The following is a 14,096-nucleotide window of genomic DNA, read 5'->3' on the forward strand; positions in this document are numbered from 1 at the left end:
CCGCGGGGCTGAAGGACGGGGCCGGTAGTAACGTGCGCCGCAAATGGATGACAGCACTCCAAGCGTTAAAAAAGAAACTATATTGTAAGGACAGTACAAAAAAGGTTGGTGTTGTAAGGGCGTCTGGATCAAACGGCAAGGAAATAACAAAAATATAAAAACTGCTAAGTCTTGCCAAAGTTTTCCCTCTAGTACCAAATACCACAAGATACAGATTATACAAAGTGTACAAATTTTAAATACAAATACAATACAGCGGGGTTGGGTGCAGTTTGCCGTTCTCCAGGAGGTTTCCATTGTAGAGAAGACAAAGCTGAAGGGAATCCCTCTGTCCCTTTGCATTAAAATGTGTCTGCCTGGGTCTGAGGCTCAGGTCAAGGACACAGATATGAGAGTCAGAGCACGTGGCTGTGAGGCTGGAGGTGCTGGAGGAAAAATCAGCTTCGCAAGCCAGTCCGTTTCTGTAAATGCTCACGGTTTTCCCCACGTGCTGCCAAAGCGTAGTGCTGCACACACAGCTGATTCCTGCAGGAAGTGCGGTGAGGCGAGCCTGATCCCACTGCTTGCGGAGGGAGGGATTTCTGCTTTTAAATTATGTATATACATTTTAATATGTACACAGTAATGTACAGGATAAATTAAAATCTGTTAGAGATATCGGTAAAAGCTAAATACATATGATATGAACACCACGTAAACACATATAGACACACAAAAGCCTATATGAAAATCAGGTGCTTTCCTACAGCTCTTCTAGAGGAGTGGAAAGCCAAACACTGAGCATGTGGCAGGAAAGAAGAGGGACCAGTCCTGTCAACACATACTGCCTTGGTAAGCTGTAACTGCTTCTAAGTGGCAATCAACCACCGTCCCAGCAGCACCGTGGCTCTTTCAACGCTGCTGGTGAAAGAGAAGGGCGGTCAGCAATCTCAGAAATCAAGGTTGTCTGTTCATAAACTGAGTGTAAGATGGGGAGAAGCAATCCAATTTTTTCCCATTTGCTATCGCTCTCCATCAAAGCAGGCTGACCACGCCCTGGAAAAATCAGCAGGAAGTTCATTCTCTGAAGCCAAGAAAGTCTGTTGGTATGTCAACACTAGCGATGACTTGGGTGCACATCCACAAGAAAAGATTAAATTGTTATCTTCATCTTCATTTCAAATGCCAGCTACCAGACTGGTGAGCTGACACTGACAAGTTTGAGCTACTTACTGACTGAAGAAGGGGCTTAGAAGATGCGATCAAGAGGTAAAGCTCTCTGTACCCTTGCTCAGCTATTCAGCTTTCCTCTCAAGCAGATTTTAAACTCAAAAACAGAAATGGGGCTGGTGATGAGTTCAGTTCCATTCCTTGATCCAAAATATTCTACCATCTCTGCCGGCTCACAGAATACTCATAAAGGGTCAAACCAAACCATCTGAGCCCCTGCTTTTAAAGTAAGTTCAGCTAGAGAAGGCTCCATCTTCAAGGATGGAGATTCAGCAACCTCTCTGGGCTACCTATTTCAATGACCACTCTCACGGTTACATGTTTTTCCTTACATCCAAAAGTACATTCTCTGGCTGCTTCCCCCATTAAAGGATCTGTATTTAAGGCTAATATCTCAAAATCTTTCTGAATTCTTTTTACAAATACTTCCATATCGGATCACATTTTATCCACCAAGAGAATATGGTTCTCTCAGCTTCACAACTTTTCATAAAATACAATCCTATGCATATGATATACATATATAAAACTTTAAAAACACTACACGTGGAGCCCCTAGGGAGTGCCAGTGTAACGTACATGTACACAGGTCAGTTATGCAGAACTTGAGTAAATCCCAGGATCCTTTCCCATCAAAGTCCAGGCATGATGTAAGCGATGTTGTCTAGTGTGTTTGACTGGGAAAAAAACACAACATTTTAATGTCCAGCAGTGACTCAAAATCCCCCAAAATGACACAGATGAGGGTACTAAGCACATTTATTTGTCTTACAAGTCACCATATCAAGAGACAACCAAAGTGATAAGTCATCACTAGCCCACCGCTACCTTATTACTGGCTTATTGTCACATATTTGGAAACTTAGAACTAAGCACAAAGGTAGCCTTAGTACTTGGAAGCACTTGGAAACAAAATGCTTGAGGCTTTCCTCAAGTGACTTCTTCCTAAGGAACCTTATGCTCTACCTTTCAAGTTGAAACAAACCACACTGGCTACATCACATCAACCACATGGAAGATGTGGTGAAGTACTTAAGTGATCAAAGTTGTATAATGTGAAAAAACACAAGAAAAAGAAGTGTCCCTCCAGTCTTTCCTGCAAATTTAATAGAATTCTGAGATTGAGCCCTTTTTTTACACATCAGAAAACAACACCAATCACTACATTATCTGTATGTTCTTCACATGTAGTATTTCAGTAACCTCAGATCTATGGCTAGGTAGCTGAAGGCCTTAATTGCCTTTTAATTGCTGAAGACGGAGAACAGGATCTGTTCCAAGGGTGATTCTAAAATTCAACAATGCCACCTACTGACCGAAAAGATAAACTGCATACTAAAATTGACCACAGACAATTTTACTCCTTTTAAGATAGCACTCTCTTTACATATCTGACTGTAAAAATCAGAATAATTTCTTTCTTATCAAGTTTGAATACCAGCTTTCAGAAGTGACAGGTCAGTGCCTTAAGATATCTGCAGCATCACTGCCCTTTGTAACAATAAACTGATCAAGTTTCCAAGATATGAGCCATTAGTCACGTGGAAAAGGGGTGTAACATTCTAAATTAACTTGGCTAGCAAGGAGAAAAGAATTGGATGTTTTTCCATGGCTTATGATGGGAACACCCTGTTGACTCAGCTTCTGTATAGACAACCAGTTTGTAGGAGCTCACAGCCTAAGCTCTCAGATTTGTTCTTGTTGTTAACAGTTTCACGAAATGAATCACTGATTGGGCTGTCCTGTCAGAACACACTAATTCACGTCCCATTTTTGTTATTCTCTTGTCCAGATCCCAGATATTATTTTAGTCTCTCAGCTTATGCAGACTACAAACTTATTTTTCATTTTTGCTCTACTTTATCACTTATTCATGTCTCCTGCTGGAGGTGCAACTTCTGATTCAGTTTATAGTGCTGCCATCTTCATCTGTGTCCACATTGTACTACAGTGAGGTCACAAGCTGTTGCTAAATCAGGGCTCAGTTGCAACTGTAATTTAACATGGAAAAGAACCTGTAGCTGCCCAGTTCCTTAAAACAGAAACTGTTTTCCTTTCCTTGGATAAGGAAACAGCTACATGTGAGAGGCCCTACTCAGTCACACTAGGGATCTTAATGGAGATTACGTTATTTTCTACATTGCCAATTCAAAACAGGATGTATGAATAATACAGAACAGCTGAAAGATGCTTTTTATATTTTTAAGGAAAATTAGAACTTTCAAAAATAATTGTTATGTGTACAGGTGCTTTTATTTGATTTAGATAGATTGATTCAGTCACTAAAACAGGACCTATATGCACTGCAAACAATGGAACAAATATTAGGTCAGTTCCCAGTGGAAAAAAAAGAACAATGCTACATTGTATAATACCCCGCAACACTGACACCTCAAAGAATTTCAAGAGATATCCCTCACTAAAAATGCTTGACAAATAAAACTTCCTTATTGCACTGCATTTTAATTGCATTCCAGGACTGATTCATCAGAAAACTTTAGCTGGTCTCTACTGAAATTAACAGGGCTAGAATGGAAATAACCACAAGAAACTTACCAAAACATGCTTAGGGCAGCCATTCAACTCAGGTAGTTGTGTAGTCAGACATGCTAACGGCCCCAAAGCACAGAGGATAGAATCCAGAAGTACTGACAAACTTCCTGAAACAGCTACCATTCCCTGGAAGTAAGGAAAAGAAAAATTGGATAGGGACAAATAGCGGAAATTGTGGATCCTTCACAACTATATTGATTCTTATTCACACAATCTTCACTACTGAGCTTCCCTAGTCCATTTCCATTATTTACACACCTACAAAACTAAGCAAAGCACTTCACAGAGAGTCTGTTAGTTCAGAGAAAAGAAAAAAAAATCAAGAATTCAATAGGCAACATTCTGATGTAGGAACAGCAGAAAATGTTAGAAAGTTGTCAGTTTTGTGTACAATTTAATTCTACAGTTTATGCCATGTAATTTCCTTTCCATTTTGTACCTTCTACTATATTGACTAAGGCAATAATGTTTTATTATTGAAGCCTAAAGAAATGGTAAGTCTGTAAAAATGCTTTAGTTATCAATATACTTTCAAAAAGGAAATGTGTTTGCATGCAATTCTGTAAAGGGATTGATTTTTACTCCATTTGTTCTGCTGAAGAATAACCTCGATGAGGTTGTACCAGAAACAAAATGCAGTGACATCTATTTTATTGCTGTTAAAACAAAAAAGCATAGTGAGATGACCTTGTTAGCCATAAAATTCACTGATATTTGTTATTTTAGCCAAATATATCCTCTGCTTACAAGCTGGGCTGAGTTCTAGACCTGTGTGTGTGTGTGTGTGTGTGTGTGTGTGCAGGTATGCAGACAATTACTATCATCTAACATTAGGAAACCACTGGAAAATATGACATCTCCTACATTAGCATGTAAGCTGAAATCATAGTAGTGGCTAACCAAAGCACTGGGAGCATGATACTACAAGAAAACAACAGGACATGCTAAAACATCTTGGTAAAGGCCTTCTCTGATGGTTTTTTGTTTTTTTCCCCTAAAGGTTTGAGACAAAAATAATCCCTCCAGTCTTATGTATGATGGCGTGACATCACTCTTGGGGACAAACTCACCTCTGTTTCCTGCAGTCTGTGTCCAATGAGGCTCAGAGATTCACCCAGCAACTGCAAGTGTGCAGCTACATCTATAGGCTCTGTCTCAGGGGCTTTGGCTGGTGACGAAGGCAACACCACAGTGCTGGTGGGAGATTTCTTATGAGGGGAAATGGCTCCTGGTAGAGAAGCTGGAAACACAGGAATTAAAATTCTGTATTATCTACTTTGATTCTTTTACCTAGAAGCCTATTTACTTTCTGAAGATCAAATATCAAAGGTATTAGATGCTTAATAGTTATGTGGACCTTTGGAAAACAGAGCCTGCCTTCACTGTCGTGCAAAGCAAGTACCTCAGCTGAGTGTGATTTGATAGGTTTCGGAGGTTCGGCAGAGATGCCAAACCAAGAACAACCCTTTTTCATATTGCAGCAAGATATTCCCACTAGAACTTCCCTGAGTCTTGCTTCACGTTTCAATTCCTGAATTGCTAAAACCAATGCTGTTCTACTAACTAGACTTTTTGAATAGTGCTGGTATCATTCTTGCTCTTGAAGAAACACTGTTGTTGAGTGACATGATGAGTTAAACGTAAAGATACCACCTTCCCCACTCCAAAATAAACCCAACAAGTAGAGCAAATAAAGTGTGGCAATTACCTTTTATTTTTGGAGCCCCATCTGAAGATGATGCCTTTCTCTTTACAGTGGTGGCCTCTGCTTTATTTTGCTTGTGTTGCAGATACTGAGCTTTTTGTTTCCAGATCTGCAGTTACCATGGTATAAAAACAGATTCGTGTTAGATAATTAGTTTACCTGATGCCAAGACCTCAGGGTAGAATAACATTACATAGCCAAGTGGTGAAACAATGCCACGAGAAATAAATGGATGCTTTTATGAGCACACAGGCAAAATCATCAATTTTCCCACAGTTTGGGGACAGAGGTAACATTTTTTTAAGGTATTGAGCAATAATACCACTGTGTTCTGACCTAAGCACCTAGTTTACAAAAAACATTTCACAGAAACATCTCACATGCACTTACCAGTTTATCCTTGTCAGGTAGCTGCTTCCAAACTTCTGCCAGCTTTTTACTAAGGTCCCCGAAATCTGTTAGGAGGAAAAATGGAAATGCTCAAAATAGATTAAAGGATAAAATCACGGTAAGGATACAGGGAATTTATGTGAATTTCAACAGTGTGAAAAATTGGCCAATGCATACATTTAGAAAGCAATCCCTTTTACACGTGAACATTCCACACTAATGGATCTAAAAATGATTTCCATTGTGTATTTCCTTACTGTGAATGACGCAGGGAATACAAGATCACACATGAATATGCAGAAAAATAACGCAAAGAAAACAACTTTTTAAGTAAATGAAAGGAAGAGTAGGTAATTTCTTCATCCAGATTCACAGCTTGGTTAAAATACAATGAAGCAAATCATAAAATCAATTTCTGCCCTTTTTACTGCCTCAAAAAATCAGAAGTTAGTATGAAAGAGAAGGTATGTCCTGCTAATTAATTAGACCTATGTATAATCAAGAGAAGAGAAGCTACGTTTTTCTCTCACCTATCCCAGGGTGCTCGGACACAATATTTGTCCGATATTCCTTACAGAACACTTGATAGGCAGACATGTTTTTCTTCTTTGGCTAGACAGAAGAAAAAGGAAACAAAGATTTTTAATTATAAAGAGACATACTCAACTTTATTAATAATTTGACATTTATCAAAGACTTAAAGAAAGACACGGTGATTAGATAAGGAAGATAAAATAGCCATGTTTTACATATTGTGGCCAAATTTAGCAGTTTTGAAAGCAATAGGAACTGGCCAAAACCAGTTTTAATAGAAGACTTATTCTGCAACAACTATTGATGCATCACATTCCTAAGCCAACACTTTTGCTATTCTAAATCCAGGAGCAACAAATAACTCTGTAAACACATCTCAGTTTTAAAATTTAAAACTGAAAAACCCCACAACTGTCATACTGTTCACAGTACCAACATGGATCTGTCAAAGCAGTTCAGTTTTTGTTCTATTTCAATGTTCATGTTTTGTTCTTTCTAAATGATTCTTACAAATTACTTCATATTTTCAGGAAAATTGTCTGTACAAGTACACTGATAACAGATGCATAAACAGTTGTCAAGCTCTGATCAAAGAAAACTTTACACATAAAGCAGAATAGCTGAGTAAATTTGAGCTATGTCTGCCCATTTGATGACACAAAGCAACATTTGCCTATGTGGATGTACAAAAATTTCTTTTCCCTATCTATCTATATATATACATTGAAAATTATTCTGACTGGAAATCTTAGACATACTTCAATAAATGGATAAATAACTTCAGTATTCGAGCTTACAGCTCAGTTCCTTCCTACAGGAATTGTCATGATGGACTACATGACAGCCAGAACAGCCCAGAATTCTACTGGTAATAGCTAGAACCAGCTACCTTAGCAAATGATGCAGTGGTGGCATAACCTGTACCAACTATATAAAATATAACATTTTCAAAAGAGCTATATTGGCTAAAGACTGCCTATGTCACAAAACAAAGAATCAATAATTAATATTCCTTCTGCTAAAAACTTGGAACAGAGTAGTGGAAACATTTCCACCAAACATGCAGTGATGTCAATGCTGAAATTGCTTAATCTTCAATTTAACATGTCTTTGTAACATTGTGTAATTCAACAGTAACCAACACCCAATTTCTAGTTCCCCTCGTTTTTCCTTACTTTTTCTCTTTCTCTGTCCCTTTCTTTTTCTCTTTCCTTTTCTCTTTCCTTTTCTTTTTCTTTTTCTCTTTCCTTTTCTTTTTCCTTTTCCTTTTCTTTTTCTCTTTCCTTTTCTCTTTCCTTTTCCTTTTCTTTTTCTCTCTCTTTTTCTTTTTCTCTTTCTCTTTCCTTTTCTCTTTCTTTTTCCTTTTCTCTATCCTTCTCTTTTTCTCTTTCCTTCTCCTTTTCTCTTTCCTTCTCCTTTTCTCTTTCCTTCTCTTTTTCCCACTTCTCAGGTCTTTCCTTCTCCTTTTCTTCCTTTTTCCTCCTCTTCTCATTTTGTCCATCTGAGTGAAAAACAGTAGGATGAGGTGAAGGAAGAACATAGGGAGCGCTGGGAGGAGGAGGTGGCGATACTGTTATTTCTGTTACTGCCAAAGAAGAGTGCCCTGAACTCTTTTTAGACTTAGAGTGCCTCTTCTCTCTGTGCCTCTCCTTGTCTTTTTTTTTCTTACTTTTTTTTGACTTCTTTTTCTTCTTGATTTCCCGGTAGGAGTCATCTATCACTAGCTCACCAGCCTCCAATTCCCCAGCAGAAGAGGATCCCGATTCTGGCTGTGCCTCCACACCTGAAATCTCATACTCACTCCCATGGCCTTCTGAAAAAACAGATGTGTCAGTACCAAAAGTTTCAGAAGGGGGATGTGAGTCTGGAGGTTTGTGCTTCTTCCGAGATGACTTCAGGAAGCTATGCAGTTCGTGACCCAGATGGAATGACCCTTGCTCATCTCGAGACGATTTCTTTGAGGATTTTTTTGAGAAAGAATCATCATCTGTTGCACTGCTTTTCTCTTTTGGTGAAAGGATAAGTTTCATCTTCAAGCCGTCGGGCTCACGAAGAGTAAGTGTCTCTGTGTTCACGTAAAGAGGTTTCATTTTTTTCGTTTTGTGGAAGCTGCCATCGTCCACTGAGTGCTCTGCACTGCTCCCACTCATCTTCTTCTTGTGGTGCTCCTTTCTGCTTTCAGAATATCCAGAGGAAGAATAAGATGATTTTTCAGAGGTCTTCTTTGAAGACTTAGAGCTTGTGGACAAAGGTGTGGCGATAGCCTTGAGTAGATCCATGTTTTTGTCAGTGGAGGATGGGCTAGAAACTGCTTTTTTCTTCTTCTTTGATGGTAGATCCAAAGATGAAAGACCTGAAAAAGGTCAAGAGAGCTGCTCATCAAGACAATTCTCTTAAAGATGGCATTACACAAACCAAAAGTGAAGTGGGAATCCTGCAATACTTATTACAGCTAAGTGATTTTCATTTTGGCTGAAGGAGGTCTCTGCAACTTGCAGTCAGCTCAGTGTGTCCTCACAGAAAACAATTCAGGAGCTGTAACACCAGAGCTGGTCAATCTGTCTAATGAAGAAGGACAGAACGGGAAAGTTCTTGCATTTCATCAAAATTTGTATTCTAACACAAACCAGCACGTTTTGATAAAAATATATCTTACTAAGCCTGAAATATTACAAGCTTATAACATTACTTTTAGCCCTGGAGGGACCAATGAAGTGAAAGCATAAGCTTTTTCATTCTGAAAATAGATTTTTTACTAATTTCAGCTTGCAAAGATATTCCAAAGACTTGGCTTTCTTTTTGCATTGGGACAAAAATAAATCTTAAGCCTGTTAAGCTTTTATGAACAGGATTGTCATTTTCTGGGCAGCTTTTTCATTGTGAGAATAATGCTTCTGTATACAAACTGAACCAGAAAGTAATCATATTATATTCTGACACATCCTATTTTTATAAATTCAGATAAATTAATTAGTACTATCTGCAAGTAAGACTACAGCTTGTAATGCAATAGGAAAAAGAAGAATGCAAATGCCAAAAAGGAAGGCATGAGTTAGAAAACTACAACTTGTCAGTAAAAAGACGAATGGAAGATCTCTGCTCCAACAACAGCAACTTGTTAAGCTGAACTCTGAAAACATCATTTACTGATCTTCTGCTTTTTGGTGCAGCAGAAACCCAATCAGTCAGGTGTCTGACTACTTGGCCTAAGACCAGTTGGTGTACTTTTCCCCCTGATAAAGCACTAACCACAGTGTTTGATGCCATTGGCTTAACAGCATACTTTCCTCCAGGTTCATTATCTGGTTCCCCTGTCTGATTGCTGTCTTACCCCTGGAGCAGAACTCATCGGAGGAATGCTTCCTCTTCTTTTTGTGATGTTCTGTCCCTGAAAAGAGCTCACTGTCCTAGAATAATAAGAAAAAAAAGAAAAAGCTGACAAAATGGAAATAATATGAGATTCACATGGACTGCTGACAGAGATAATAATTTGCGGAAGGTATCAAGAGATACTAGTACTACTATAATGCCAAGTAAGCCTATGTATGAATCAGTATTCTTATTATAGGTGCTAAATCAGCAAAGAAAACATAGTATGTCACCAAGAACCCATAATGTAGGTTTAAAGTAAAAGGCAAAAAGCAAGATATATGAGGGAATAAAAAAATGCAGTTTTAGAATAGGCTTCAGCATACCAGACAACTAAGAGGCATCAAGCTTTCTTTGGAAACTGCAGTACAATAGGACCATAAGGAAACTGAAATACAAATCTCTATAGGGATCCCTCCTCCAGTGAAAGAATTAATACACAGGAATACTTGAATAAGTACACTTGAGAAGTAACAGACTTCTCAAGTGTCCAAGAGAGCACTTGGACATTAGCTGATGAGTTGGTAAAAGACATCCACTTCTTAATCAAGCTGAGAAATAACTAAGTGTGCACAGGCTGTCAAGCCTTAAAAATGAAAGTGAGCAGCGCATATTTAATATAGTGAAGAAGATAAAAGAAGTGAAAGAAGGCGCAGAGAGGTGACAATCAACATGATGGGCCAGAAAATGGACCTCAGTAGCTCATGTAAGCCAATTATAATCTCTTGACCAATTTATGGTCTGAAAATGAAGTTCCTCTATAGAATTTCAAATATGTGGCAGAAGATTTTCATTTTTTAACTAGAACTTCTTTTCCACAATTGAAAATTTTAAAACAATCACAAAAACAATCACCTTTGAGCTAACAGCAAAATCTTCAGCTCAAAGAGGAAAGTTTTAAAGAAACTTATGCTGTTGCTACATGATTTTGGAGTTAAGGCCCCAGGGAACAGTTAGGGCAAATTTATACCTCTTGAGAACTATCATTTCAGGCTGTCTGCAACAGCGCACGAGTTCACATTTTATTCATACTTTGCTGCCTTTTTATGCAACTATAGATTCTAAAAATATTACTTTTTGTGTAAAAAGTCATTCAGACTATCTCAGTATCTGTAGGGCTGTACATCAAGTCTAGGAAAAGATACTACTGCCCTATTTTCGGAGGCAAAGAAATCAGAATCAGTTTTAACTGGGACTGACCCCCTCCATTTACCCAGCAAAGCTACCAAACAATTCAGGACACAGTTAACAGCTCTTGCTTTCTTCTACAGGAATTTTTCTATACAAGAGGACTTTTAAGCAACCCATCTCATCTTGTCTCAAGCTTTTTACACTTTCGTACACCTTCAAAGTTTTCTCGGCAGGCTTTCTGACCTGAGCTGCTATCCTCTCCTCCTCTTGCACGACGAGATCCTTGTAATATCGCTTTTTCTCCCGATGTGCTCTGATGTCATCAGCACTTCGGTCACTCTCTAGGAATTCTAAGATGAATGTGAAACAAGAAAAGAAATTAAAATGAGATACCAGAAACAACAGACACATGGACTATATACAAAATAAGACAGCACTGAACATTGGCACAGAATGATGCACAAAACACAGCAAGCACTAGAGACTAGGAGATAATATTCTGTACTTTCTGACACGGGACAGGGTTCAGTGCTCTAATACAATAACACAGGTTCTCAAAATTTCATTTCTAATCCTTTTAGATTTCTTTCTGAAGATAACTGAACTTAAAAACATTGCCATGACTAACCATACCCCTGGCCTCCCGTTTCATTGACCTGGCTGGGAGGAGAAAGGCTGCAGTGGCAGAGTTCCCAATTGTGGTGTTTGCTCTATGAAATACCACCCGTTTCTCTAATCCCATTACTTTTCATCTGGAAGTCAAGGTTGTGGGATCCTGCAAAAACTAGTCCAGATGAAATTGAAAGGTTAATACCCTTCAATGCTCCATAGGAGACCAACTTCCTTTCCCACTCTCTGACTCCGTGACCTGGCAAGGGCTGCAGAGGGTACCCTTTTTTCTTGGCTACTCCGTCTGAGATTATGAAGCAGTCATACCTTCTTTCTTCTTGGAGTCATCATAAGCCATGGTGGTCCTGCAGGAGCCTGAGAATATGTTGCCACGTCTGGGCTCCTTCCCCTGTTCCCATCTACAGGAAAAGTTCTGAGAAACAGAGAATGAAAATAACCCTCCCATAAGGAAGAACCACGACGTAAAATGGGAAACAATGCCTGAACAAAATGAAGATTCTCTGGAAGACAATGGGAAAGGAAAGTCTTCTTCCTCACTCATCCTTCAAGTGTGACTGATTTTTATTTTTATTTTTTTAATTAAGATGGAGATTTTTTGTTGTTTGTTATTTTAAAAAATGTAACAAGACCACTTCTTCCTTGTAAAATCTTCATGTCACTTAAATAATTTATCCACAGAAATGGAAAGAGGGGAGAATATAGCTCTTTGATTTTTGTCGCAAACAAAATTGTACCTGAACTTGTATTAAAGACATGTTTTGTCAGAAACACGTTAGCAAAGAGTGAGATACTTAAAGAGAAATAACGAATTCTTGAATTTCAGATGAAGCAAAGGAAAAGACAAAAACAGGCATGAATCATTTTGCTTTATAAGGATTGATTCAAATCTTTTGAGCCTAAGGGTTGCACATTTTGTAGTGAAGGTGTACATCTCGCTGATGAGTTTCCTGACACTACCACTGCAGCCATTCTGAATGTCAGCCTGGGAAAGGAAACAGAGGAAAGTGCTCTTTTTTACTAGGGCTTCTGCAGCACCCTTCCCCCTGGCAGCTTCCAAATTTCAGGTCTCTTCTGAGTTATTCTATTCTACAGCTGCTAGCATACAGAAGGACTGCACCACTATGCAATAGCTGCACTTTGGTTCTGATCAGTTTGGAAACTGATTTTGTTTTTCAAAAGTAAGGTAAGCAAATGGCTTAACGTGAAAAGATGACCTCTTCTCAAAAGAAATTAAACCAATTGCACTTAAATGATTTTTTATTGCTGTTTGTGTGTCAATGCTCACCCACAAAGATGATGCAGTTTGTCCTTTCTAGCTGTCACAGGCATGGAGCCACATTTAAGTTACTTTGAGATCAGGGAACTTGCACTGCATCTCTGTGTATACATTGCCTTAATAAACAAATGGCTGAGAGTGTACAAAGTATTCATCTGATTGTGGTTACTTATGTGAAAGAACAAAGTTGCAACTAATTCAAGCTAAGGGATACACAAATGTTTCTGTTGAAGTTTGTGAGAATTCAAGAGGACATAAGTTTTGGGAAACCATTCAACTCAAGATGTTTCCAGTCAGCATTCTGACCACCAGACATTGTTGCTAGTAAACACTGCAATTTGTAGGTAGAATTTATGCATGTACCCAACAGCTTCACAAGCATCTTGCCACTATGAGATCTGACAATCTTAAAGGAGATCTTGAAAACACCTCTTGATGCTCAGCTCCTTGTAGTCTGATGGACTTCAGCAGGAGCACACACAGTACTGAAGCGCTGTGCTCAGGGCCTACTCTAAATATCGAGGGTGGTAAGGTCCTAGAACAGGCTCCTCAGGGCAGTGGTCACCAACTCAAGCTGCCTGATTTCAAGGAGTGTTCACACAGTGCCCTCAGACATAGGGTCTGATTTTGGGTGGTCCAGTATGGAGCCAGAAATTGGACTCAATGATCTTCGTGGGTCCCTTCCAACTTGGGATGTTCAGTGATAAATACCGCTCAGCAAAATAAAGCTGATGACAGTCATTCATTTAGAGATGACTTGGAGAACATGAGGGCAACACTCTCAGACACAGAGTTTGAGTTTTGGGTGGTCCAGTGTGGAGCCAGGGGTTGGACTTGACAGTCCTTATGGATCCCTCTGTAACACTATGATAGCTGTAGGCACAGCTTCCAATCTCTTTTTGAAACTTAGGCAAGCAGCCTGTCAGGTATATTTGCTGGTAGATAACACCCAAAGGAACGCACGATCTAGACCCTGCATGTACTGCAAGACAAGTTCAGGCTATGTTCTGTACAACTCCCATTCGGTTCCACTGCTCGGCACTGAGGAAGCACTGGGAGCAGCGCTCTCCCCACTGGGAGCAAACCCCGTTCCCTCACACCCACGGCTGCAGGACCGAGGCCCTGCGTGCACTCTCGGGGGGCTGACGCGTTTCTGTCCTCCCGGGTAGGACCGGCTCCCTAGCCTCACTTGCCGCCACCGCTCCTGGAGCCTGACGCGAGTCCAGGCCTGCCGCCGCCCCACATCCCAGGCCCAGACACGAGCCCCGGCCCCGCCGCCTCCGTTTAAAGCGGGCTCAG

At 39.6% G+C, this 14,096-nt stretch overlaps 1 protein-coding gene across 1 annotated transcript; it reads right to left on the reverse strand.

Annotated features, from left to right (window-relative positions):
* Positions 1–65: 65 nt before the first annotated feature.
* Positions 66–14,018, reverse strand: HMGXB4 (HMG-box containing 4). Its single transcript, XM_010711798.3, has 11 exons — positions 11,828–14,018; positions 11,135–11,241; positions 9,723–9,798; positions 7,835–8,744; positions 7,567–7,573; positions 6,388–6,469; positions 5,858–5,922; positions 5,471–5,576; positions 4,833–5,002; positions 3,766–3,888; positions 66–1,886 (listed from the first exon to the last, which is right to left on the reverse strand). Exons 1-11 carry the CDS (start codon positions 12,060–12,062, stop codon positions 1,842–1,844), a joined length of 1,926 nt encoding a protein of 641 aa, XP_010710100.1. The 5' UTR covers positions 12,063–14,018; the 3' UTR covers positions 66–1,841.
* Between the last annotated feature and the right edge of the window lie 78 nt (positions 14,019–14,096).

Source organism: Meleagris gallopavo, chromosome 1 (genome assembly GCF_000146605.3).
Source record: "Meleagris gallopavo isolate NT-WF06-2002-E0010 breed Aviagen turkey brand Nicholas breeding stock chromosome 1, Turkey_5.1, whole genome shotgun sequence".
Taxonomy (NCBI): Eukaryota; Metazoa; Chordata; class Aves; order Galliformes; family Phasianidae; genus Meleagris; species Meleagris gallopavo.

Excerpts from the sequence above, each read along its gene's own strand:
- HMGXB4 (XM_010711798.3), bottom strand. The coding sequence starts at position 12,062 with ATGAGTGAGGAAGAAGACTTTCCTTTCCCATTGTCTTCCAGAGAATCT. Across the intron at positions 5,923-6,387 it reads GTCCGAGCACCCTGGGATAG|ATTTCGGGGACCTTAGTAAA; the intron begins GTGAGAGAAAAA and ends TCCTCCTAACAG. Across the intron at positions 5,003-5,470 it reads TGGGGCTCCAAAAATAAAAG|CTTCTCTACCAGGAGCCATT; the intron begins GTAATTGCCACA and ends CTGTGTTTCCAG.